The 24,445-nt window shown below is 53.1% G+C and overlaps 1 protein-coding gene across 6 annotated transcripts; it reads right to left on the reverse strand.

Annotated features, from left to right (window-relative positions):
* Window positions 1-9,538: 9,538 nt before the first annotated feature.
* Window positions 9,539-23,930, reverse strand: GFI1B (growth factor independent 1B transcriptional repressor). Of its 6 annotated transcripts, none has more exons than XM_015116493.3 (8): window positions 23,797-23,930; window positions 22,908-23,242; window positions 14,925-15,044; window positions 13,955-14,092; window positions 12,915-13,186; window positions 12,184-12,321; window positions 11,461-11,626; window positions 9,539-10,357 (listed from the first exon to the last, which is right to left on the reverse strand). In XM_015116493.3, the coding sequence occupies exons 3-8, from the start codon at window positions 15,022-15,024 to the stop codon at window positions 10,179-10,181; spliced, it is 993 nt and encodes a 330-aa protein (XP_014971979.1). In that variant the 5' UTR covers window positions 15,025-15,044; window positions 22,908-23,242; window positions 23,797-23,930; the 3' UTR covers window positions 9,539-10,178. The 6 variants fall into 6 exon arrangements, with proteins under 6 accessions (XP_014971979.1, XP_077823513.1, XP_077823515.1 ...); XM_077967387.1 differs by having other exon boundaries at window positions 11,461-11,692; XM_077967389.1 differs by having other exon boundaries at window positions 22,908-23,285; window positions 23,797-23,910.
* Window positions 23,931-24,445: the final 515 nt, after the last annotated feature.

The raw sequence follows: 24,445 nt of genomic DNA on the forward strand, positions 1-24,445 counted from the left end.
TTTTGTCTGTTTTCCCCTCGGCCTGATCCTTACCACCTCTGGCAGGCACTTGATAGATACAGGAGTGGATGAATGAAAGATTTCTGCCCTGTCAGGGTGGTCTTTGTGCCTCTATGAGAGTCCTGGGTGCAGGCTCTCATACATGACTCCAGGGGACACACTGCTGCCTCTGCAGACACTGGTATGGCCCCTTGCTTGCACCCCAGGCTGGCAGAGATGGGCACCTGCAGACTGATCCTGGGCTGGGACCATTCCCACCGGACCAGAAAGCCTCGGTATGAATGCCTTTTCCTTCTCTGCCTCTTAAAACAAATGAACAAATCACCTTTCTTTCCTCACACCCTCCCCCATAACATTGTTGTTGTTGTTTTTTTTTTTTTTTTGAGACGGAGTCTCGCTCTGTTGCCCAGGCTGGAGTGCAGTGACGCAATCTCGGCTCACTGCAAGCTCCGCCTCCTGGGTTCCCGCCATTCTCCTGCCTCAGCCTCCTGAGTAGCTGGGACTACAGGCACCCGCCACCGCGCCCAGCTAATTTTTTGTATTTTTAGTAGAGACGGGGTTTCACTGTGGTCTCGATCTCCTGACCTTGTGATCCGCCCGCCTCGGCCTCCCAAAGTGCTGGGATTACAGGCGTGAGCCACCGCGCCCGGCATTGTTGTTATAGAAACCACGGAAAACTACATATATGTATATAAAAGGGACTTAGGCCAGGCGCGGTGGCTCACACCTGTAATCCCAGCACTTTGGGAGACCGAGGCAGGTGGATCACTTGAGGTTAGGAGTTTAAGACCAGCCTGACCAACATGGTGAAACCCCATCTCTACTGAAAGCACAAAAATTAGCCAAGCATGGCAGTGGGCACCTGCAATCCCAGCTACTGGGGAGGCTGAGGCAGGAGAATTGCTTGAACCCAGGAGGTAGAGGTTGCAGTGAACTGAGATCATGCCACTGCACTCCAGCCTGGACGACAGAGTGAGACTTTATCTCAACAAAACAAAACAAAAGCAAACAAACAAACAAAAGGACTTAAAAATCCACCCCCCAAAGATAACCCTGCGGATGCCGGCCCCTGCCTCCCCCTGCCAGGTGGCTGTGCACGGCTGAAGACCAGGCTGCCCTGTGACTGTGCTTGGGGCTGGGAGGCATCGTTTCATGTCTGACTTTTCCTTGCAGATCACGAAGCACTTGTCGGACCTCCAGACCTCAGGGTGGGCGTGGGGCCTCCCAGGCTGCAGCTTTCCCTTCTCCTGTTCTTCTTCCCCCTGGTTTCCTGGGTCCTCACCCCTCTGCCTGCCCTCCTGGTCACTCTCAGACTCAGTTTCCCCAATCATGAGGAGGGATGTAATGTTGGAAAGCTGTGCCTCCCTGGATGGAGACAAGTGCCAGGCTGGCACCCTAGAGGGACTCACAAAAGATAAACTGAGTCTGACTCTCACCCGAGGCCTTGGGGCTTGGGGTTAGGTAGGAAAAGGGCTGGGGTGGGAAGGAATGGGGTTCAAGTAATTAAAAGAGCAGCCCCCGGCAGCCTGGCCCTCCTGCTCTCTGGGCCAGATAACACTTGGAAGGCGCTATCGGCTCAGGAGTGCCCTCCTGCTTGGCCCGTGGTTCTACTCCACACCGACAGTTGGCAGCCGGCACCGTGCGATAAACTTATCAGGCCAAACCTGAGCTTGCCGGGTCGGAACGTGCCCTGCCTCAGATTTCCCTCCTGCAGCATCCCTGCAGCCCTCATCCCCCGGGAACCCTGGGTCCTGCCTCTCTCTGGGCCAGGCCCACTTCCAGCTAGACATCCATGGAGGTGGTCCCGGACAGCCCCCTGACCCAGGCCAGGGGAAGAGCTGGGGACCCTGTGAGGAGTCACAGGTCCAATGTCCACCCCGCTCTTCCCAAGCCAGACTCTCACTCTACCTACCTTGGAGGCCCTGTCCCACCTGCTAAGAAGGAGTCGGGTGGTTGCATACCCATCCTAAACTTAGTGGGGATCTAGCAGGCGCTGGCCCCAAAGGATGGGACCCAGCATCTACCGGGAGGTGGCTCACAGAGTAGCGGGGTGGGGGCGAGACAGCCAGCACTTGTAAAGTAGGAAGGCACCTGCCTGCAAGGCTGTGCACTGCACTACAGGGGCCCGAAGGGGCCTGCAGCTTTGAGGGAGGGGACGGAGACACAAACCTCGAGGCCGGGAAATTATATTTCAGCGGAGAGAGCTTTTTTGTCATGCCAGTGATAATGTTATCATGCACGCCCAATACAGAAAAATAAAACATACACACTAAAAAATAATAAGAAAAAAGACGCTGCCGTCTATCCTTGCGCCCTTCCTTCCGTGTGTGTGTGTGTAATTAACAACGTGGAATCGTGGGTTGTGTACTGATTTTCTAAACCACATTTTCACTTCAGATATCAATAGCTTCCTCTGGCAATACATTTATTCTACAAAATTATTTTCACTTCTATTTTTTTTGGTTACCAAAAATCTACAACAAATGCAAGTCTCTTTAAAAAAAAATTTTCAGATGGAGTCTTGCTCTGTTGCCCGGGCTAGAGTGCAGTGGTGCGATCTCAGCTCACTGCAGCCTCTGCCTCTGGGGTTCAAGCGATTCTCATGCCTCAGCCACCTGAGTAGCTGGGATTACAGGCGCCTGCCAAATTTTTGTTTTGTTTTGTTTTGTTTTGTTTTTGAGACAGTCTCGCTCTGTTGCCCAGGCTGGAGTGCAGTGGTGCAATCTCGGCTCACTGCAAGCTCCGCCTCCCAGGTTCACACCATTCTCCTGCCTCAGCCTCCCGAGTAGCTGGGACTACAGGCACCCGCCACCATGCCTGGCTAATTTTTTGTATTTTTAGTAGAGACGGGGTTTCACTGTGTTAGCCAGGATGGTCACGATATCCTGACCTCATGATCTGCCCACCTCGGCCTCCCCAGGTGCTGGGAATACAGGTGTAAGCTGCTGCACCCAGCCAAATTCTTGTATTTTTAATAGAGACAGGGTTTCACCATGTTAGCCAGGCTGGTTTTGAACTCCTGACCTCAAGTGATCCACTCACCTTGGCCTCCCAAACACTGGGATTACAGGCGTGAGCCACCGTGCCCCACCTGGCTAAATTTTTTATTTGTTGCAGAGACGAGGGTCTCACTATGTTGCCCAGGCTGGTCTCGAACTCCTGAACTCAAGGGATCCACTTGCCTTGGCCTCACAAAGCACTGGGATTACAGGCGTGAGCCACCGCAAAGCCCGGCTGCAAGTCTCTTTTAAGGTGGCACTGAGAGTGAAATTTAACCCTCTGTTCCAGCCCCCAGAAATAACCGCCACCAATGGTTTTGTGGACTTTCTTCAGCTGTGTTTCTTCAGCATACACAGACAGATGCTTACAGAACCTGCACGCTAGCATGCCACATGCATTCTTCGCTCCACATCAGCCTGATAAACTCCTCCCCCGGTGGCCTTCTAAAGCATGCTTGCTCCTTTTCCTGGCCATGTGGTCATCTGTTGCACCAACGGTGTGGCCAGCCTCCTCCCATGGGCATTAGGATGGTTCTGATTTTTTTTTTTTTTTGCCATTATAAACAGGCTGCAAAGAAGCTCTTGCAGCTGAATCTGCATTCCCATCTGTAACCACTTCTCAACTTTTTATTTTTTTTTTATTTTTTTTTTGAGACGGAGTCTTGCGTTGTCACTCAGGCTGGAGTGCCGTGGCATGATCATGGCTCACTGCAACCTCCGCTTCTCACGTCTGCCTCTTGGGTTCAAGAAATTCTCCTGCCTTGGCCTCCTGAGTAGCTGGGATTACAGGCACCCACCACCAGGCCCGGCTATTTTTTTTTTTTTTTCGTATTTTCAGTAGAGATGGGGTTTCACCATGTTGGCCGGCCTGGTCTTGAACTCCTAACCTCCTGACCAGCCTGGTCAGGAACTCCTGATACACCCTTCTCAGCCTCCCAAAGTGCTGGGATTACAGGTGTGAGCCTCCGCGCTTGGCCAACTTTTGTGGGGTTTTTTTCGTTTGTTTGTTTTTTTGGTGGAGATGGGATCTCGCTATGTTGCCCAGGCTGGTCTTGAACTCCTGGGCTCAAGCAATCCTCCCACTTGGACCTTGCAAAGTGCTGTGATGATAGATGTGAGCCACTGTGCCCGTCCCATGTCTATTTCTTGAAGATATATTCCTGGGAGTGGAATGGAGGGTCATGGGAGATCACATTTCAAAAGCTTTTCTTACGAACTTGACTTAAGGCTGAGAGGGTTCAGAACAAGGAGAGGGCATTTCAGGCAGAGGGAACACCAGGGGCAAAGGCTTGAGGGTGGGAAACAGCATTGAGCGTTCTCTTAAGGCCATTTAGGAATAGCAAGAAGGGCCCTGCTGCTTGTCCAGTGACCCCAGGAGGCGGGGAGGGGTGGAGCCTCACTGTTCTGGGTCCCGCCCTCCATCCAGGGCCGGGTCGCCCTCCCCTCCCTGAGCAGCCTCAACAGGGGAGCAGGGAAAGTGCGGGCCAGGCTGACGCTGAGGCTGGAGCTGCTGTCACTCCTGGTATTGACAAGACCGGCCTCCAGCCAGTGCCCCTGCTCTGTGCCCCCAGGCCACACTGCACACCCACCTTGGTCTTCCTTCTAAAGCTCAGCCCATGTCACATCAGCTCCCTCGGGGCTTCGGGCCCATGTCAATGGCTGCAATGCCTTTAGGAACTCCTGGGGGTCTTCAGTCTCCCCCGATGCACAGTGTGTGTCATGCTTTGCCCGCTTCCTGCACTCCTTCATTTTTCCTTCTCACACTTCTGGCCAACCCAGATTCTTCTATGTTCTCAGCTCCTTCCTGTGGAATAGCCCTCACCCACACCACACTGAGTGGGAGCCCCCATAGGGCAGGAATTGCAGAGAGGGGTTTGAAGTCAGGGGACTAGGGTCAGCCCTGAAGGCTAGGTCATGGTGAGCAGCTAGGGCTGGAGCTCTGTTCTCCAGGCAATGGGGTGGGGGATGTCTGATCTCCAGGGAACCTTCGGGACAGGTCCTGATCTTCCGGATCATACAGAACCTGCTTCATTCCACTTCCCTATAGCCCCAGTGCCCGGTCCCTGCCTCCTTGCCTTGGTCTGTCCACCCCTGCTTCCAGGCCAGCTCACTCCAGCCATGGGCAGATAGAGACAGGCTGGGGCCAAGACACGTGTGTGAGTGCACACACGCACAACTCTCCAGGCTCACCCTGGGAGATGCATTTCCATCCTTATCAGTGATTTCCATGGAGGGCTTCCTGGGCACCTCTCAGTCTGTCCCTCAGGAGGCCCTGACCCTGGGCCTGGCTGCCCTGTGGGATGTGGCCTGCTTTGAAGAGGGGCTTCTCCTGCAGAGTGCAGGGCCTGCAGTGTAGCCTGAAGCTGTCACCACGAACAGGACATTTTATCTGAAAATTAATTCAGATGTTGCATTCCACTCCCTAATGTGGCTGGTTAGTTTTGATATTAAAATACTGGTTTTGTTAATTGCCATCGAGTGAACCGATATTCCAGCTCATGTCACCAGCAGCATCCTGAGGTCTCACGTGTCCCCATCCAATCCTTGGAAGCAGGGCGTCAGTGCCGCAGTCTAAGGAACCCTTCCGGCCAGCCAGCCAGCCCACCAACACCATTTGCACCATATTCTATGTACGTGGAGTCCCCTGCAGTCAAGCAACCCAGAGGCCCTGCTGGGAAGGCCACTGGACTGGGGCTGGAAAACCTGAGTTCTGTCCTACTTTGCTGTTAGTGGCAATGTGACCTTGGGCTAGCACCTCTCCTCTCTGGGCCTCCGTTTCCTTGTGTGGCACATGGAAGCCATGGACAGTCTCCACAGGGCTGGACAGTGCCTTCCAGGTCACGTTGCAATTCCGATGGCAGGAACTGCAGGCCAGGTAGTCGGCCACAGGGAAGCCGACGGGAATTGGTGGGGGAGCTTGAACTCCCCGGAAATCACAGACTACAGATGGGTGGTGCCCACAGCACCTCCTAGGCCACCTCTCTGCCCCAGTGTCACGGGCTTAGCCTCTGCTTCCAGAAGGAGATGGAACATCCAGGGAACTCTGCTCCCACGGGGGCCCATCTGCAAGTCTTCTTCAGGGCTGCCTTCTCCTGGGGGCTCCCAGCTGTGCACATGAGGCCATCCCGCAGCAGCTTCTCAGGGATGAGGAAGGGTCAGCAGCACCGCCCTCTGGCTAAGACCAACCCCTAAGCTCCAATCCACTGCCTCAGCAGGGCCAGGAAGCCCAAGCCAAGCCTTCCAGCCAGTGCGGAGTCTTCCCCTGGAAGCAGGTGTCACAGGCTTCCTCACTACCTGCCCTCTTTCTCTGCGATATGCAAATGGGGTTCCAGCCCCCACTGCTCTGAGGCTGCTGTGGCCTCCTCTGGCGCCACCCCACACACCCACTCCCTGGAGGAGCCCGACAAGCTTAATCTCGATCTCACCAAACCTCAGTCGACGAAGAAGGAACATTGTGTGGCTTCCCCTCACAGCTCAGCTCCTCCGCCTTGCCCCGCCCTGCTGCAGAAGTGGCTGAAATCCTGATAGTGGTTTGGTTTTGTTTAGCAAACAGGGAGTATGCAAAGCAGCTCCCAATCCGTGTGTGTGTGCATGTGTGTTTAAGAGATGAGTCAGGGGCCCATTCCAGGCCTGGCTCCAGACGTGTGGCTTTGGGCAAGGCCCTTCCCACTTGCTGGGCTTCACTGTCCTCCCGGACAGGAGGAGACATGCAAACAGGTGGTTTCTAAGGCTTTGCTGGCTCTGGTGCTCTGGCCACCAGGGTCCCTCTTCTCCTGATTTCAAGAACTGGATTTCAAGACAGGACACCCACAGGGAGCTTGCTGAGGAGGGTAGATCGCCCTCCCATGCAAATCCCAAGCCCTGAGCCCACCCCACTCACCTGACAGGTTTGCTTAGGGGAATTCTGGCTAAAGGAAACAGGAAGAGCCTCTGGCAGGAAATGGATGTCAGGGTTCTGCCCAGCCAAATGCAGAGCCTGGGGGTGGGTGAGAGTCCCATTCCTCTTGGGGGCCCTAAGCCCCCTGCACACCACAGGTGAGACCTGGAAGAAACACTTTTGGGTCTCAGTGGGAGGGAGGGTACACAGGCTCCAAAAGGATAGGCTCAACTCAGACTCAGTTTCTCATCCCAGCTGTGCCTTTGCCTGCTGCGTGACTTTGGGCAACTAGGCCAACCTCTCCCTCTCCCTCTCTGGTTCCCAAATTAACCTTAGGAAAACACTGAATACCCAAATCCTCCCCTCGGGGATGGACACAAGTGCATTACACGTTATAGGCTCTAAGAAGCGGTTGCAATAGACTGAACGTTAACCCAGAGTTCCTCCCAGTTATTTGAGCAATGTAATCTCTACTCCGTCTAAAGCAAATGAACCCCCGGAGGCTTGTGGCGCACGCCTGGGGAGCACCAGAACGGGTCTCAGCCATGTCCAGCCAGCTCTGTGGGCCTCTCTGCAGCCACAAACATGAGTCTGAGGACTTGTCTTTCACTCCCCTGATGATCCATGTGAACAGCTTCTAGTTTGATCCAGGTTTGAGCTGTCCACAATGGATGGGAATTGGGCATTTGCATGGGACATTTGCCATTTCATGACAGATTGAGCCTCATAAGTTGGCATTCGATCAAATACACGTTAAACAAGTCGGTTCATGAACCCAAGGCTAAATCACACTATACACAGAAACCATCTGACGATAGCAGCGTTTCTTTGGAAAGAATCCTTCTTTCTCTAGGAAAGAGGGTCTGTCTGTGGGTCCTAGCTCTGGTCTACTCTCAGTATCCCTGTCTCCCTGGGGGTATTCTAGCTTTCTGTGCTCTGCTAGAGGAAGGCACCTGAGCACACCTGGAAAGGGTAAGCCCTCACATCTATTTTTTGTTTGTTTGTTTGTTTCTGAGATGGAGTCTTGCTCTGTTGCCCAGGCTGGATGCAGTGGCATGATCTTGGCTCACTGCAACTTCCACCTCCCAGGTTCAAACAATTCTCCTGCCTCAGCTTCCCAAGTAGCTGGGATTACAGGCACGCGCCACCATGCCCAGCTAATTTTTGTATTTTGAGTAGAGATGGGGTTTCACCATGTTGGCCAGGCAGGTCTCGAACTCCTGACTTCAAGTGATCTGCCCGCCTTGGTCTCCCAAAGTGCTGGGATTACAGGCGTGAGCGCCCGGCCCATATCTATGTTTTTTATTAATGGCTGACCTCTCTGAGCCTCAGTTGCCCCATCTGTAAAATGGGAGAACGGCATTCCATTGTAGAGGGTTGTGTGGGTTAGAGAAAATGTGTGGAAACCCTTGGCTTAGCTCAGTACCTGCAAGCTCAATCAGAGGTGTCCATGGCTGTGGGTCAGGCACAGGATTGGTGCGGGATGGCGGGGGTGGGTGCGGCTGGAGCTCAGACAGAAGACCTTCTGAAGTTATCCACACATAATTACATTCCACATTCAATGGCTCCTAAGCCGTAAACAAGGAGACTGAGTTTCTCAGTATCAGAGGAGAGAGAAGACCTTGTGGCTGGATGACCAAGGGAAGCTTCATGGAGGAGACGGCTAAGGGGGCCTTGTAGGATGGACAGGACTTCAAAAAGGGATGTTCACAACTCAGCAGCACTTACTACATGCTGGGCTGGCCCTTCATGCCACTTCGTAAGAATGGTCTCAGCGAATCGGTGGAAGGGACTGCTGTGTTTACCATTTTACAGAGGAGGAAGCTGAGCCTCAGAGAGGTTCAGGAACTCACCTGAAGTCCCACAGCTAGACAGGTGCAGCACCAGGCTTAACTTCATCATACCTGCAAAGTCGCTTTTGCCCTGTAACGTTACACTCACAGGTTCCAGGGTTGGGACCTTTTGCCCTATAACATCCCACTCACAAGTTCCAGGCTTAGGATGTAGATATCATCTTTGCGGTCATTATTCAGCCGACCACAGTGATTATGTTCAGGATCTTGAGATGGGACGATTTATACCTGAGCTCAGTGTAATCAGAAGCGTCCTTATAAGAGAGAGGCAAGAAGGTCGAAGGCAGAAGACAGAGGTGGAGGCAGAAGCAGAGGTCCGAGTGATGCGCTTTGAAGGCAGAGGAAGGGGCCAAGATCAGAGGAATACAGACGGCCTTGGGAAGGTGAAAAGGACAGGCAAACAGACTCTCCTGGGAGCCTCCTGTAGGAACGCAGTCCTGCTAACACCTTGATTTAGCCCCATGAGACTCATTTTGAGTTTCTGGCTCTAGAATTGTAAGAGAATAAGTGTGTGTTGTTTTAAGCCACTAAGTTTGTGGTCATTTGTCACAGCAGCCACAGGAAACGGATACCGCCCCAGCTGCACTAGCCTTGCCCACCCCTGTGGTCTTGTCGCATGGGCCCCTTCTGCCTGCTACCGGCTCTTCAGCGGGTCTGTGCACGTGGGGGCTGAATACCGGTCTCCACAACTTGCCTGTGAGTGCCTCCATAGCTTTCTCTGCTCCTCAAGCCTCCCCCCATCATCCCCCAAAGCCTCGTGCAGTACCCTGGACCTCATAGGCAATGAATGCTGGTCACATGGCGGCAAATCTGTATCTTTAATTTTATTGACAGCAATTGAGAGAACAGGCTTTTGACAGCAATAACTGCCAGTTTCTCCAGCCTCATGGCCTGGTTGTAGAGCTGGAATCCTCAGTGGCCAGCTGAGTGCTGGTCGGAAGTCGGGGTCAGCCAGCACATCTGGCCGAAGCAGAGGGGGTGCCAGGCCTCTGACTGGGGTGAGAGGCAGCTCCTACTCTGCCTGTTGCAGCCAGAAAGAGGCCCGCTAAAATCCAAGGTGACCAGGTCCCAGCTCAGTGGACAGCAGGCAGGCAGAGGGTCTGTCTGTGAGTCCTAGCTCTGGTCATCTACTCTCCGCATCCCTGTATCCCTGAGGGTATTCTAGCTTTCTGTGCTCTGCTAGAGGAAGGCGCCTGAGCACACCTGGAAACAACTTCTGCTCAGAAAGACCCAGCCAGGCTCCCACACTTGGCAGCAGGAGAAATGTTGATCCAGAGAGGGAAAGTGACTTGCCCAAGGTCGCACAACACTTTTGTGAGTCTCAAAACAAGCTGGAAGACTCCTGTCCAGTCCCACCTCCAGGAGACTGGAGATTTGGGCATGAGAGGCTGGCCTCCAGGTGACAGGACCGCAGGGCAGGCTGGCCAGGAGCTGGGAGCCCGCGCAGCCTCACTTGAGACTGTGCTGGCTCTCGCGGTGCCGCCGCAGATCCACCTTGCGCTGGAAGCCTTTGGTGCACAGCTCACAGCTGAAGGGCTTGAAGCCTGTGTGCTTGCGGCTGTGGGTGATGAGGTTGGAGCTCTGGCTGAAGGCCTTTCCGCACACCTGGCACTTGTGCGGCTTCTCACCTGCAGGGAGGGGAGGGCAGCACAGCAAGGGTGGGGTCAGGGCCTCTTCACCAGGCCTGCCGCTCCACTGCCCCGCCCCGGGGTTCATTTTCCAATAACTCCCTATGTTTTCTCTCGTGGCCAACTCATATTCACTTTAGAAAAGAATTAGAAAGGAGAGAGAAGCAAAGACACAACTTGGACCCTCCTCCCACCCCTACTGGATTATAGGGTGGTTAGGGGCAGCAGCCGAGTCATCTTGTTTATCAACACATTTCCAAGTCTGGTACACCTGGCACAAAAGAGGCACTCAGCTAATAGCAAGGAGGGAATGAATGAGCAAATGAATGAATGAATGAGTGAACAAATGAATAAGCAAATGAATGAGTGAGTGAACAAAGGAATGAGCAAATAAGTGAGAGAATGAGTGAACAAATGAATAAGCAAATGAATGAATGAGTGAACAAAGGAATGAGCAAATAAGTGAGAGAATGAGTGAACAAATGAATAAGCAAATGAATGAATGAGTGAACAAATGAATAAGCAAATGAGTGAGAGAATGAGTGAACAAATGAATAAGCAAATGAGTGAGAGAATGAGTGAACAAATGAATGAGCAAATGAGTGAATGAGTGAACAAATGAATGAGCAAACGAATGAATGAGTGAACAAATAAATGAGCAAATGAGTGAGAGAATGAGTGAACAAATGAATGAGCAAATGAGTGAGAGAATGAGTGAACAAATGAATGAGAAATGAATGAATGAGTGGACAAATGAATGAGCAAACGAGTGAGCCAATGTGTGAATAAATAAGCAAATGAGTGAACAAATGAATGAGCAAGTGAGTGAGTGAATGAGCAAGCAAATGAATGAATAATTCGATTGCTAGTCTCACTTCTGCCATGAGATCACCAGTGTTGAGATTTTGTTGTTTCCTTCCTGTAATTTTTCCACGCATTAAGTGCACTTAAGCAGCACAGGCGCCCAGCCCTCCATCATCAGTGGCCTTCGACTTTGTAACTAGACCCCACCCCCAGCCTCACGCTGGGGGCCTCTGATGCATCTCTCAGGGAAAGGTGGGGGTGCTCTGCCCAGGGGGCGCAGGCAGGTGAGACTCACTCACCTGTGTGGATGTAGGTGTGTTTCTTCATGTCCGACTTCTGGTGGAAACGCTTGCCGCAGAACTGGCAGGGGTAGGGCCGCGTGTCTGAGTGGATGAGCAGGTGGGTGGACAGCGTGGACGAGCGCTTGAAGGCCTTGCCGCACATGCGGCACTCGAAGCTGCGCTCCTGCCGGAGGAAACGAGGCCCCGGGGGATCAGGCGCAGGCGCAGGACTGGACCCGGCCGGGATCCCCTGCGGAATAGGACACTCCATTGGGGTGGCCTGGAGGATAGGGCCTGGAGGAGCAGGACCCGGGAACCCCTCATCTCTGCCTCTGAGGTGAAACTGGAGCTTGGAGCCTCGTTGGCCTCCTGTGGGATTTTTCCTTGTAATCTTCACGGTACACCGCTTAAAATAAAACTCAATAAATGTTTGTTGATTGACTGATGGACTGACTGATCTCAGAAATTTTTTAGAGGGTCACATTTCATGACCACTAACCCAGAGTGAGTTCCTTGAGGCAGGGATGGTTGTGGTCTGCACAGCGGTTTAGTTAAGGGTAGGAAGTCTGTTCACGGCAGGTGTTGGAGACCCAGACTCAGGGAGGTGGGTACTAGGGGACCCCTCCCAATCTGTGTCGCCCCCAGGAGCAGGGGGAGGGACCCAGTCGCAGCCCCCAGGCTCCCTGGGGAAGCACAGAAAAGGAATGGGGCTGGGAGTCCCGCGCAGGGCCAGGTGCCCACCTGGGAGTGGACATGTGTGTGCTGCTCCAGGCTCACGGAGTGGCCGAATGTTTTACCGCAGACGTCACAGGCGAAGGGCCGGGTCCCACTATGGGAGCGTCGCACATGCACTTCGAGTCCGTGAGGGGTGGAGAAGACCTGGAAGCAGGGGCAGCGTGTGAGGCCACTGGGGGCTGCAGAGAGGGGAACAGGCCTGGGGTCCCATGGTCTCTTCCATGCCCAGCTCCGGCCAAGTCAGGGTGTACAGAGGAAGGGACACTGGATCGCCAGTTCTGCTACTTGTTTGCTGTGTGTCCCAGGGAGGTCCCTTTTCCTCTCTGTGGCTCAGTCTCCCATCTACAAAGTTGGGTGTGAGACAGAGGATCTGGAGCCCCCTCCTTGCCTCCTCTAGAGGCTGAATAGCCCGGTGGTTAAGAGCTGGGAGTTGGCCAGAGCTGGGTTTGAATGCTGGTTCTGATAGCTACTTGCTGTCTGATCCTGAAAAAGTGACTTAACCTCTCTGAACCTTAACCCTTCATCTGCCTCCTGGCACTCATGCCTGTCAACTGCCTAGCACAGGGCCAGGCACATGGTCAGAGCTCAATGAATGGTGATGAGGGCGAACGTTCTGATCATTAATCCCACCAGAGTCCCAAGGTTCACAGCACAGGGAACACCCAGAGCTGCCAGTGCGCTGAGAGGGAGTGCAGAGAGCAGCGCCCAGGTGCCCACCCACACCCCCCACTGCCCACCTTGTTGCACTTCACACAGTGGTACGCGTCCATGCCCGGGGAGTAGCGGAGGCTGAAGTCCAAGGCGGGCTCGGTGCTGGGCACCAGAGGACTGCCGTACAGGCTGACGGAGTGCTCCAGGAAGGCTGACTGCATGGTGGAGGGGGCCTGCCGGTAGCTGTGGCCATACGTTGAGGCCAGGATGTCCCAGGAGAAGCTGGGCTTGTAGAATGGGGGTGAGTCGGACAGTGGAGAGTCCCCATCCTGGGGTCGGGACAGCACAATGGGGCCCTCTGTGGAGATAGGGACACATGCCTGGTTACTCATTTAAACACAGGGGGCTGGGCATGGTGGCTCACGCCTGTAATTCCAGCACTTTGGGAGGCCAAGGCAGGAGGATCACTTGAGGTCAGGAGTTTGAGACCGGCCGGACCAACATGGTGAAACCCTGTCTCTACCAAAAAATACAAAAATTAGCCAGGGGTGGTGGCTCACACCTATCATCCCAGCTACTAGGGAGGATGAGGCAGGAGAATCACTTGAACCGGAGAGGCGGAGGTTGCAGTGAGCTGAGATCGTGCTACTGCACTCCAGCCTGGGCAACAGAGTCAGACCCTGTCTCAAAAAATAAAATGAAATAAAATAAACACAGGGCACCCACTTCCCACCACCCTCCACCACCCACCACCACCTTCATCACCTCATGCGGAGGGTTTCAGGGTGTCAACCCAATACTTACTGCTGGGGATGCCTGTGTCCCTGTGGCTCCTCAGCTTTTCCAGTCCAGAAACAGCCCTGCCCTCACTCCAAAGTGCCCGCCTCACCCCTTGCATGGACCGGCCCAGCTGCTGCTTCTTACCTCTTCTCCCACCTAGCCCGCATCTGGGAATTAGCTCCCTGTCTGGGAGGCCCGAGTGGAAGCCACAGAGCCCGGGCTGCATCCAGTGACTTTGTGGGTCCTTCCTGACTCCAGGGCCCCAAGGGGCCGTGTTGTAAGAGTCCCTTCATCCTTCCTCCCCTTGGCACTCCCTGGGGAATGACAGGGGGTCACAGATGGGTACCTGGTGCCGGGGCCATCCTGGCCAAGTTCTGGTCCTGCTCCAGCTCCGGCTCTCGCTTGAAGTTGGTCCAGTCCAGGCACTGGTTTGGGAATAGGGTGCTAAGGACAGGGCTGTTGCTCGGGGCCTGGTCTCTGGGCACTGTAGGGAGATAGGACCATCAGCATCAGTAGCCACAGCTTCTGGGAAGCCCAGAGGGAGCAAGGAGGGCACACCCTCCCTAGGAGAAGGAGGCCCAGATAGACATCCACTTGCGGCTGTTTCTGGTGGCTCATACTCCTGGGCTCTGCCCAGGGCAGGGGGGTGAGAAGAGGCCAGGAGGAGACCCTGGGAAAGACTTTGGACCAGTCCGTTTTTCTTTTTTTTTTTTTTTTTTTTTTTTTTTTGAGACGGAGTCTCGCTCTGTCGCCCAGGCTGGAGTGCAGTGGCCGGATCTCAGCTCACTGCAAGCTCCGCCTCCCGGGTTCACGCCATTCTCTGGCCTCAGCCTCCCGAGTAGCTGGGACTACAGGCGCCCGCCACCTCGCCCGGCTAGTTTTTTTTGTATTTCTTAATAGAGACGGGGTTTCACCGTGTTAGCCAGGATGGTTTCGATCTCCTGACCTCGTGATCCGCCCGTCTCGGCCTCCCAAAGTGCTGGGATTACAGGCTTGAGCCACCGCGCCCGGCCAGGACCAGTCCGTTTTTCTGAGCAACCCAACTCCAGCCCTAGATTGAGCCTCCAGTGAGGCCCCACATGTCAGTAACTGAGTACGGGCTCCAACTTGACACTCTCATCTCCCCAACAGGGCAGAAGGGATGAGGGCATCATTCATGCATCTACTCCTTTTATCTGCAACCCATATTTACTGCACTCCTGCTTCCAGACTTGGAAGAAGAGGCTGCTGCAGGAGGGACGCTGCTGCACCCCCATCACACAGAGCAGAAAGACCCCGGTGGGTTCAGCAGGGTGCCAGCCTTGGCTCTGACTCACCCGGGGTAAGGGCAGGAGGCCAGAGCGGTTCATCCTCCTGCACACGGGGCTGGTGGTAGGTGTGAGCCTTCTTGCTCTTCACCAGGAAGGAGCGTGGCATTTTCAGTGTGCACCCCACACCTGCAAGAGGGAGGGATGGGAGCGGTTGGGAAGGACAAGAGAACAATACTCCCCATATCTCAGAACCTCCTCCTGAGCTCAAACAGCAGCTCTACTGGCTTGAAGAGTGAGCCCCAAAGTTCATGTCCACCCAGAACCTGTGAATATGACCTTATTAGTAACAGTGTGTTTTTGCAGATGTCATCAAGTTATGACGAGGTCATTCCGGGTTCGGATGGACCCTCAATCCAAGATGACTAGTGTCCTTATAAGAAGACGGAAATTTGGACCCAGAGACACAGGGTCTGGTCACCCAGGGAGAATGTCGTGTGACAACAGAGCAGAGAGTGATGCTTCTATCAGCCAGAGAATGCCAGGCAGTACTGGCAGCTGCCAGAACTCGGAGAGGGGCACAAAATACTCTTCCCTGGAGTCTCCAGAAAGAATCCACTTTGTGGACACCTTGATTTTGGATTTCTAGACCCCAGAACCATGAAAGAATAAATTTCTGTTGTTTTTAAGCCACCTGTTTGTGCTATTTTGTTACGGCAGCTACAAATCCTAACTTCCCTCACTGCTCCTTCACCAGAAAACAAATACATCGCCCCCTAGAAAATGCTCAGACAAGCCTGCTCCCATTGGCACGATCTGGGCTGCAATGGAGCAGAAAGGGAAAGGCAGGGGCTAAGGTCTCCCTCTGTGACACATGGTGGACCCCAATTCTAGAAAGTTACATTTAGGTTCCAGTGAGATTCACCTTCAGAGGCCATAGAAACAGATGGTCTGAGCTTAGGTTTTGGAATCAGCAGTTCACGGGTTAGAATCTCAGCTCACTTGCTGTGCAATCTGGGACAGACACTTAACCTCTCTGGGCCTATTCCCTTTGCTGTAAGGGGGGATGTCGAGGCTTGCAGTGCTGACAAGGGCATCACAGGTGCTCAGTGTCTATCACAGGGGGCTCTGGCAGAGAAGCTGAAGCAAACGAGGAGACATTGCCAATCCACGTGCTCCTGCAAGCTACAAGCCACGGCTACAGAGCAGGGCTGTGCCTTGTCCACAGCCCTGGCCCAGACTCTGTTTCCTAGAGAGACAGGGGCCTTCTCTATCTGAGGAATGGGGTGGGGGGACTCAAGACCTGAGAGGAGCCCCCACTCCACTGCACCTGGACGCCTGAAGTTTCACGGACACAGGAGAAGAGGCAAATATCCCCCAGCTTCCATGGGCAGCCCAGCATCACTACTGACCCCACCGGTCAGGGAGTGGGGGAAGAAACCAAGGACCACATCAGTCAGGGGACCATCCCAGGTAGGGTCGGGGAGTGACAGGGCTGGACCCTGGCTTCCCCTGCAGAGCCCTCTGGAGCTGAGAGCCCCGCCTGGCCCCCAGAATGCTTCACATCCCTGTACTCAGCCTGTGAGGCTCCCCTGGGGGCTCCTGGAAAGCATCATCTTGTGGTCCTCTATCTTTTCTGCCCCCATGCTGCACCCAGACCAACACCAGGCCCACGCCAGAGGCCTCGGAAGAGTCCCACCCCCCATCCCCTTGGGCCAGCCGCCATGCAAGACTGCAGCGGTGATAGGGTCCAGAGAAGGCGGGAAAGGGATCACAGCTGCTTCAGAACAGCAGTGAGGGCCAGGGTGATAAGGCCTTGGCCCAGGAGCAGGGTGGGAGGTGGGAGATTAGAGAATGCAGCTTGGAAAAGGGCCAGGGACTCACCCCTTCCCCAAAGGGATGACCCAGAGCCAGGCAGAAGAGGGACCTGACTGTACCCAGACCTCCTTCCCCCTGGCCCAGAGCCTGGGGACATCAGGAGTTTGGACTGGGGGCTCTGCACAGAGGGCCAAGCTCAGGCCCAGCCCTTGCCTGCTGTAAGACTCATCCCCGAGCCTCAGTGGCCATATCTGCTAAATGGGGATCCCAATCCAACCCCGTGGGATTGTGGGGAGTGAGAAAGGACCTTTATCCATCAGGAGCGAGCATGGGAAGCGCTCAGCATGTGCCCATCCGCGCATCCCAGCACCCAGCCCACTGCAGGTGCATTCAAAGGACGGGGTGAGCCCTGCGCCAAGGGCTGCAGCAGCTCCCCAAAGTCAGGGCCACACTCAAGGCCCTGTACTCTCTGAGCTCTAAAATTAGGAGAAAGGACCTTGAAGACCTCTGGGGTCCCTTCCCGCGGTCAGATGCTCGGCTCTCTGAACACAGGCTCGGGCCGGGGGCAGCCCACGGCCTTATCTCCCAGGGACACGTCTTCCTCCTCCTGCCTCCTCCCCCTCCCTCACCAGGGCTCCCCACACCCCCCTTCCTTCCCGCTTCTAACTCTTCTATGCTTCAAGAAAGCCCCTGGGGACGCCAGACCCTAGCGGGAGAGGAGGGGACCCAGTGAGCAGGAGGAGGGCTGAGGGTGCGGGGTTCCCCTCGCACTTTGTTTTGAGGGGGCCTGTGAGGGCCTATCAAAATATCAAAAGATGATCTTTTTTCCCACATAATATTTATGAGGAAATCAGCTAGAACCAAAGGTACTCGCCGAGGCGTCTGTGATAGAAGGAGGCGCCCGTCAACCCTTGTGGCAGGGGGCTGCTTAGCCGGCCTTTTTTATTACACCTTTAATCCTGATGCTTAATCCAGATGCTGAGTCCTGCTGCTGTCCCATTTCATAAAGGAGGAGCTGAGGCCTGGAGGGCTCAGGACCCTGCGGCAGAGTGAGCAGGGCAGGACTGGGGTCTGTCTGGCCCCAGGCCTCCATGCTCTTGACTTTCAGCCCAGGAGGTGGGCAGTTACTCGGTGCAGACTGGGTGCCAAGTGCTGGGCAGTGCCCGGCATGGCTTTCTCTCTGCAGAGGGTGTGGAGCCGATGTGCTAGGGATGAAAACAGCAGTTTGAAACTCCCTCACGTGCCTGTGTCAAGCAGTGTCTTCCCAGGTTGCAGGTAGGAAAACTGAGGTGTAGAGAGGAAAGTGACACCGATCCAGGGCTCCTGGCCTGTTAGGATTTTACTCTCAAGCCACTGTGCCACCCAGCACTGTGAGAGGTCCTCACAGCACCTGGTGAACACCACCTGCAGTACAGAGGGAAATGCGGGGTGCTGGGGCAAGAGGGGAGAAAAATCAGGCCAGGCGCGGTGGCTCATGCCTGTAATCCCAGCACTTTGGGAGGCCGAGGTGGGCAGATCACGAGATCAGGAGTTCAAGACCAGCCTGGCCAACACAGTGAACCCTCGTCTCTACTAAAAATACAAAAATTAGCTGGGCATGGTGGCGCGTGCTATGTCTCAGCTACTCAGGAGGCTGAGGCAGGAGAATTGCTTGAACCCGGGAGGCGGAGGTTGCAGTGAGCTGAGATCGCATCACCACTGCGCTTCAGCCTGGGCGACAGAGCCAGACGCTGTCTCAAAAAAAAAAAAAAAAAAAAAAAAAAAAAAAAGGGGTGGGGGGAGAAAAATCAAACCCTCTGACCCCCAAGTCTTTTCGAGGCTCCTAAAAGACCCACGTGGCTCTGAAGAATTTCAGTGGGGCCAGGCCAGGGACAGACCTCCCTTCAGGAAGCATTGATCTTCCTTTGGGCTCAGGGCCCAAGGAGACCTCAGGTCAACTGACTCCAATGCCGGACCCCACAACGTGGACACTTTCTAGCGCTCACGAGCCCTGGCCAAGCACTTTTCACTTAGGCACAGTGCAGGGTGGGGCTGGCCTCTGGAGTTCTCCAGCTTCAGGAAGGTGATTCTCACGCCTACTCTAGTGATCTCCCCTGAGCCCCACACCCCTTCTCTTGGCTCCCCCCAGTGTGCTCTCCCCTGAGCTTGGCAAGTGACAGGGACACAGCCAACGCCACGGCCAAGCCCTCCGGCTTACAAAGGGGCCAAACGCACCTGGTGAACTTCCTTTTGGTCCCTGTTAGGAAAGTAGGAAAGGTTGTTTTTTTTTTTTTTTTTTTTTTAAAGAAAAAACAGGAACGAATCACCTATACTGTAGTTAATTAACAACCACTTGGTTTTGATTCACACGAACTCCGTTCTGAGAAAGAGCTAAGAGCAGAGATTATGAAAGAAGCTTAGGATTTCTTCATAAAACAGAGGCCCTGATAGTATCGGACCTCCGGAAAGAGGCCCACTGTTAACATCACTTCATAACCCCCCGATCCTGGTAGAGCCCCCCGACCCTGAGTCAGAATCTCAGTCAGTGCTCCTTGAAGACAGGCGACCCTCCACCCTGGCAGGAGCCGGCGCCCTAACTTCCAGTAGGACTTGGATCAACAGGCCTGTGAGGTCCCTGTAATGAGGCCCCTTGTGTTGCCCAAGGAATCGAGTCTGATTTGGGGTCCTGGAGTTTGTGACCACATCAGCCACCAACCTGGGGCTTGGTTTTCCTATCTCTCAAAAGGGACGGTTGGGCTGAGAGATTTCTAAACTTCCCTTTTGCTCTAAAATCCCATGTAGAATTCGTTGACCTTCAGTGAGAGATTGAACCACCTTGACTAAAAGACTTGTCACTCGGGTTCCCTTTTTGGGAGGGTTGGGTAAGACTCAGCTGGTTCTCAGGGTCAACTACAGAGGACCCTTTTGACTTCCTTTATGTTTACAGACTCAAGGGAGGCCGGGCTTGGTGGCTCTTGCCTGTAATCCCAGCACTTTGGGAGGCCAAGGCAGGCGGATCACCTGAAGTCAGGAGTTCAAGACCAGTCTGGCCAACATGGTAAAGACAGGCAACCCTGTCTTTACTAAAGATACTAAACTTAGCTGGGTGTGGTGGTGGACACCTGTAATTCCAGCTACTTGGGAGGCTGAGGCAGGAGAATCACTGGAACCCAGAAGGCGAAGATTGCGGTGAGCCGAGATGGTGCCACTGCACTCCAGCCTTGGTGACAGAGTGAGACTCTGTCTCAAAAAAAAAAAAAAAAAAAAAGATTCAAGGGGAAACAACAAGACTTGTCCATGAAGGAGTCAGGGGAAAATGCACCCAGGTCAGGCTCAGGGGCCCCAGCAGAAAGTAATCATTATCATCATCATCATCATTATTATTATTTTGAGACAGGGTCTCACTCTGTCACCTGGGCTGCAGTGCAGTGGTTTGATCTTGGACCATTGTAACCTCCACCTCCCAGGCCCAAGCGATCCTCCCATCTCAGCTTCTCGAGTAGCTGGGACTACAGGCGTGCGCCACCACACCTGGCTAATTTTTGTACTTTTTGTAGAGACGGGGTTTTGCCATGTTGCCCAGGCTGGTCTAAATCATTATTTTTATTTGAAATTTACAAGGAGTTCTCACATGTCTCCCCCAAAGCTCAGAGAATGCAATGTCAAAAGGGAGTGAATCTACTTCTGGGTATAGACCCAAAATCATTGGAAGGAGAGACTCAAATAGATATTTGCATACTCATGTTTATAGCAGTACTATTCACAATAGGCAAAAGGTAGAAACAAGCCAGGTGTTCATGGCAGATGAATGCCCGAACAACATGTGGTCTATGGCCGCTCTGAGTGGCTCACACCTGTAATCCCAGCACTTTAGGAGGCCAAGGTGGGCAGATCACCTGAGGTCAGGAGTTCAAGACCAGCCTGGCCAACGTGACGAAACCCTGCCTCTGCTAAAAATACAAAAATCAGCCAGGTGTGGTGGTGGGTGCCTGTAATCCCAGCTACTCAGGAGGCTGAGGTAGGAGAATCGCTTGAACCAGGGAGGCAGAGGTTACGGTGAGCCAAGATCGCACCATTACACTCCAGCCTTGCAACAGACCCCGTCTCAAACAAACAAACAAACAAACAAACAAACAAAATGTGGTCTAGCGATATGATTGAACATTATTCGGCCTTAAAAAGGAAGGAAATGCTGGACATGCTACAACATGGATGAACCTGAAGGATTTATGCTAAGTGAAATCAGCCAGTCACAAAAGGACGAATGCTGTGTGATTCCTTATATGAGTCCCTAAAATAGGCAATTTCGTAGAGACAGAAAAAGATAGAGGTTGCCAGGGGGAGGGGAAGGGAATGGAAGTTACTGTGTAATAGGTATGAAGTTTCAGCTTTACGAGATGAAACAGTTCTGTGGATGGATGGTGGTGACGGTCGCACAGCAATGTGAATATACTTAACACCGCTGAATGGTACACTTGTAAATGGCTAAAATTGTAAATTTTGTCATGTGTATTTTATCAAAATAAAAAGAAAAGTGAGTGAATGAAACTCTTTCTGCATATCTCTATATTATAGACTAAAGCAGCTCCCATTGGCTTGAATTCCTGGCAAGGAACACATGAAAAGCCTCCCTCTAGACTAACGGGGGGGGTGGCATTTGCTGTTGTTTCAACAAAGGGTCTGGATATTAGGGCACAGACAGTGAAGAATCCCGTTTCATCAGGCTGTTTTCCCTGGGTATTCTGGAGTCATCTGGTCCCAGAGCCTTTGAAAATCCTTGTACTGTCCACTAAGATTCCCACCCACCCTACCCTGCCCTCCTTAAAGCTTTGGGGCAATAGTCTGCACTGGTTTTGAGTGATTCCAGTAATCAAACCTAAACCAGGTATAGCTCTCCAATGTTCCCCAAGAACACTCTTCAGGAAAACCAAAATCTGACAGAAAGAGCAAGGAGAATTATGCATTTTCTTGTCCAAAGAATTCCTTCTGCAACACTTCTAAGGACAAGAAACTTGACACTTTGCTAGACTTGGAAGAAATATTTTACCTGTTGCCTACTAAGAAACATGCAGGCGCGTCCAGGCGGTCAGGTGCAGCTCAGTTAGCTTCTAATATCTACCAGACTCATGCCCACAGATTGTAACTGAATTTGCTCCCTAAGAACTCACGAAAGCTGTGGACTTTCTCCCCAGAAAAATGTGCACAGGCACATACCCACGTCAGTTCTGCAGACCTCCTCTTTACAAGTCCTATTTTAGAGTGAACATGTCTCCCCAGATGCCTTAACATTTAAACTTGTTTTTTTTTTGTTTTTTTTTTTTCCTACAAAAGTAGGTGGAAAGGGCTAACAACAGTCTACAGGGAAAGGAGAGCTGAAACAGTACCTCCCCATGGCTGTTTCCATTGTTTCTGGAGCCTGGGCAGTGTGTGGGAGAGGGTAGCCTTGTCATCTCCCCTTAGTAGGCTCTGAGGGCGAGAATGCCTGACTCTCAAAGTGTCCTGGGAATTGGCTGGGCGCAGTGGCTAATGCCTGTAATCCCAACACTTTGGGAGGCCGAGGTGGGTGGATCATTTGAGGTCAAGAGTTCGAAACCAGCCTGGCCAACATGGTGAAACCCGTCTCTACTAAAAATACAAAAATTAGCCAGGTGTCGTAACACTTGCCTGTAATCCCAGCTACTTGGGAGGCTGAGGCATGAGAATTGCTTGAATGCGTGAAGCAGAGGTTTCAGTGGGATCGCGTCACTGCACTCCAGCCTGGGCGACAGAGTGAGACTCCGTCTCAGAAAAAAAAAAAAAAAAACCCAAAAAACAAAACAAAACAACAACAACAACCAAAAAAAAAAAAACGTGTCCCAGGAACTTTAGTTAAGTCCCCAGAGTCTGGGACTGTCTCCCAGGGGGAACACAACGCGGGCACTTGGAAGTGTGTCTCCCTGAGCACTGCCCAGGTCCCCGGGACAGCTGGGTTGTGGGTATGACTTTGTGCCCGAAGGTGACGTCTGTCAGCCTAAAATCAAGTTTTGAAAAGTGTTTCTGCACAGCCGGCAAAGGTGTAATTCTCAGCAGAGTGTCTCAGACAAGGTTACGTCCTCACCCTCTTTCTCCCTTGGCTCCTTGCCTTCCAGAGCTTTTCCAGCCCACCTCACCCTTCCTAGGACTGCAGGAGGAGCCAGGGAACCTGCTGTGAAGCCACCTGTGGCGCGCAGGCACATTTCAAAAGAAAAGCGCAGAAACGCATCCTCCAGCACTCACCTGCCCGGAGCTGTCCCTCGCCTGGGTTCTGCCGGAGCTTCCCGAGGTGGGAACTGCAAAGCCTCGCTCGGGACTGGCCTCCGCTCTGTCAACTGTGTGACTCTTTGCACAAATAGATACTTCTCCTTTTTTCTCTGTCTCTCTGTGTGTTTTTCCTCTTCTGTTCCCCTCCCTGATTTTCAATCTGATTATTTGTGTCAAAATCTGGCGGTGAAGAAGCAGCCAATGAAGAGAGCGCGGGAGCTCAGCCGTATTTGCTTATCAAAACTTTCCAGGACGCAAGACTTCGAATCCTCATTTCTAACCCTCGACACTTGGAGCGGAGCGCTTTCTCTCTGCAGAGAAATTCAGAATTTTGCTGGAAATTTTGAATAACATCTGCACAAAAAGAAAGTGATGGCTAAATTATTAAATTTTAAAAATTAAAGTTAAAAAATACTAACTTATAAAACTCGATTTTGCATAGAGAAGTCGTGGCTCTTTGGTTTTTTCTTCTTTCTTTTCTCTTGCCTTTTTTATTCCTTCCCTCTTTTTTCTTTCCTTCTCTTCCTCCTTTCTTTCTTCCTCCCTCCCTCCCTCCCTTCTTCCTTCCCTTCCTTATTTTCCTTCTTCCTCCCTCCTTCCTTCCTTCCCTCCCTCCCTCTCCTCCTCTCCTCTCTCTCTCTTCCCTCTTTTCCTCCCTCCTTTTTTTTCCGTTTTTCCCTGCCTCCCTCCTCTCTCCCTCCTCCCATCCCTCCCTCCCCAAGTTCAGCACCCTGAGGCTTGTGACAGCCAGGCTTGTGCAAAGCCCCTACTTCCCAAGCCGGCCACATTCATAGAGGCCCCCCTTGTCCTTGCAGAGGTCACATTTCAGAAGAAACATCAAATTTGCATTTCCCCCAGATATGACCTTTGAGCGGGTAGAGGCACGGTGGAGGTGTGGCAGTGAGTTTGGAGGCCAGGAGACGCTTGGCCTGCTGAAGCTGCCATACAGATTGAAGGCCAGGTGCCAGAGCCCGCGTGTGCCGCCCTCTGGTGGCAGACAAAGTGATGGGGAGGCCAGTGGGGGCCTCTGGGGTGTCCCACTGATGGTGGGGGGCGGGGAGTGGGGGCGGGAAAGCTTGGCTGAGCCGGCTGGGGCATTTCTTCCCATTTGGCAGGGTGTCCCATCCCCTGGCTCCCCACCTTCTTCCTCCTCTGGCCCCCGCCTCCTCCCGCTTGCAGGATGACTAATTTATTTCTGGAGGTTTTGCATAAGATGAGAACGCCACAAACAGAGCACTGTTAGACTGCTTTGCCTGCTCTTCCAGCCCAGGCGCTGGGGAGATTGTGTTTCTCTCCTAAAGAAAACAAGTCTGGTGACAGGAAGCCCCGATTTAAACTGCAAGTCCAAGGTTCAAGATGAAGAAAAAGAGGTGTTTCAGGCAAGGTCTTTCTGTTGGGCCAGTCCTGGAGTGCCAGCCAGGAGGCCACAACCCTGTGGTCACCAGGCCTCAGTAATGCTGGGATGTCAGTCCCAGCCCTAGGCCACAGACAGCAGACCACTGCTCCCAGCCCCA

The sequence above is a fragment of the Macaca mulatta genome, chromosome 15 (assembly GCF_049350105.2).
Source record: "Macaca mulatta isolate MMU2019108-1 chromosome 15, T2T-MMU8v2.0, whole genome shotgun sequence".
Taxonomy (NCBI): domain Eukaryota; kingdom Metazoa; phylum Chordata; class Mammalia; order Primates; family Cercopithecidae; genus Macaca; species Macaca mulatta.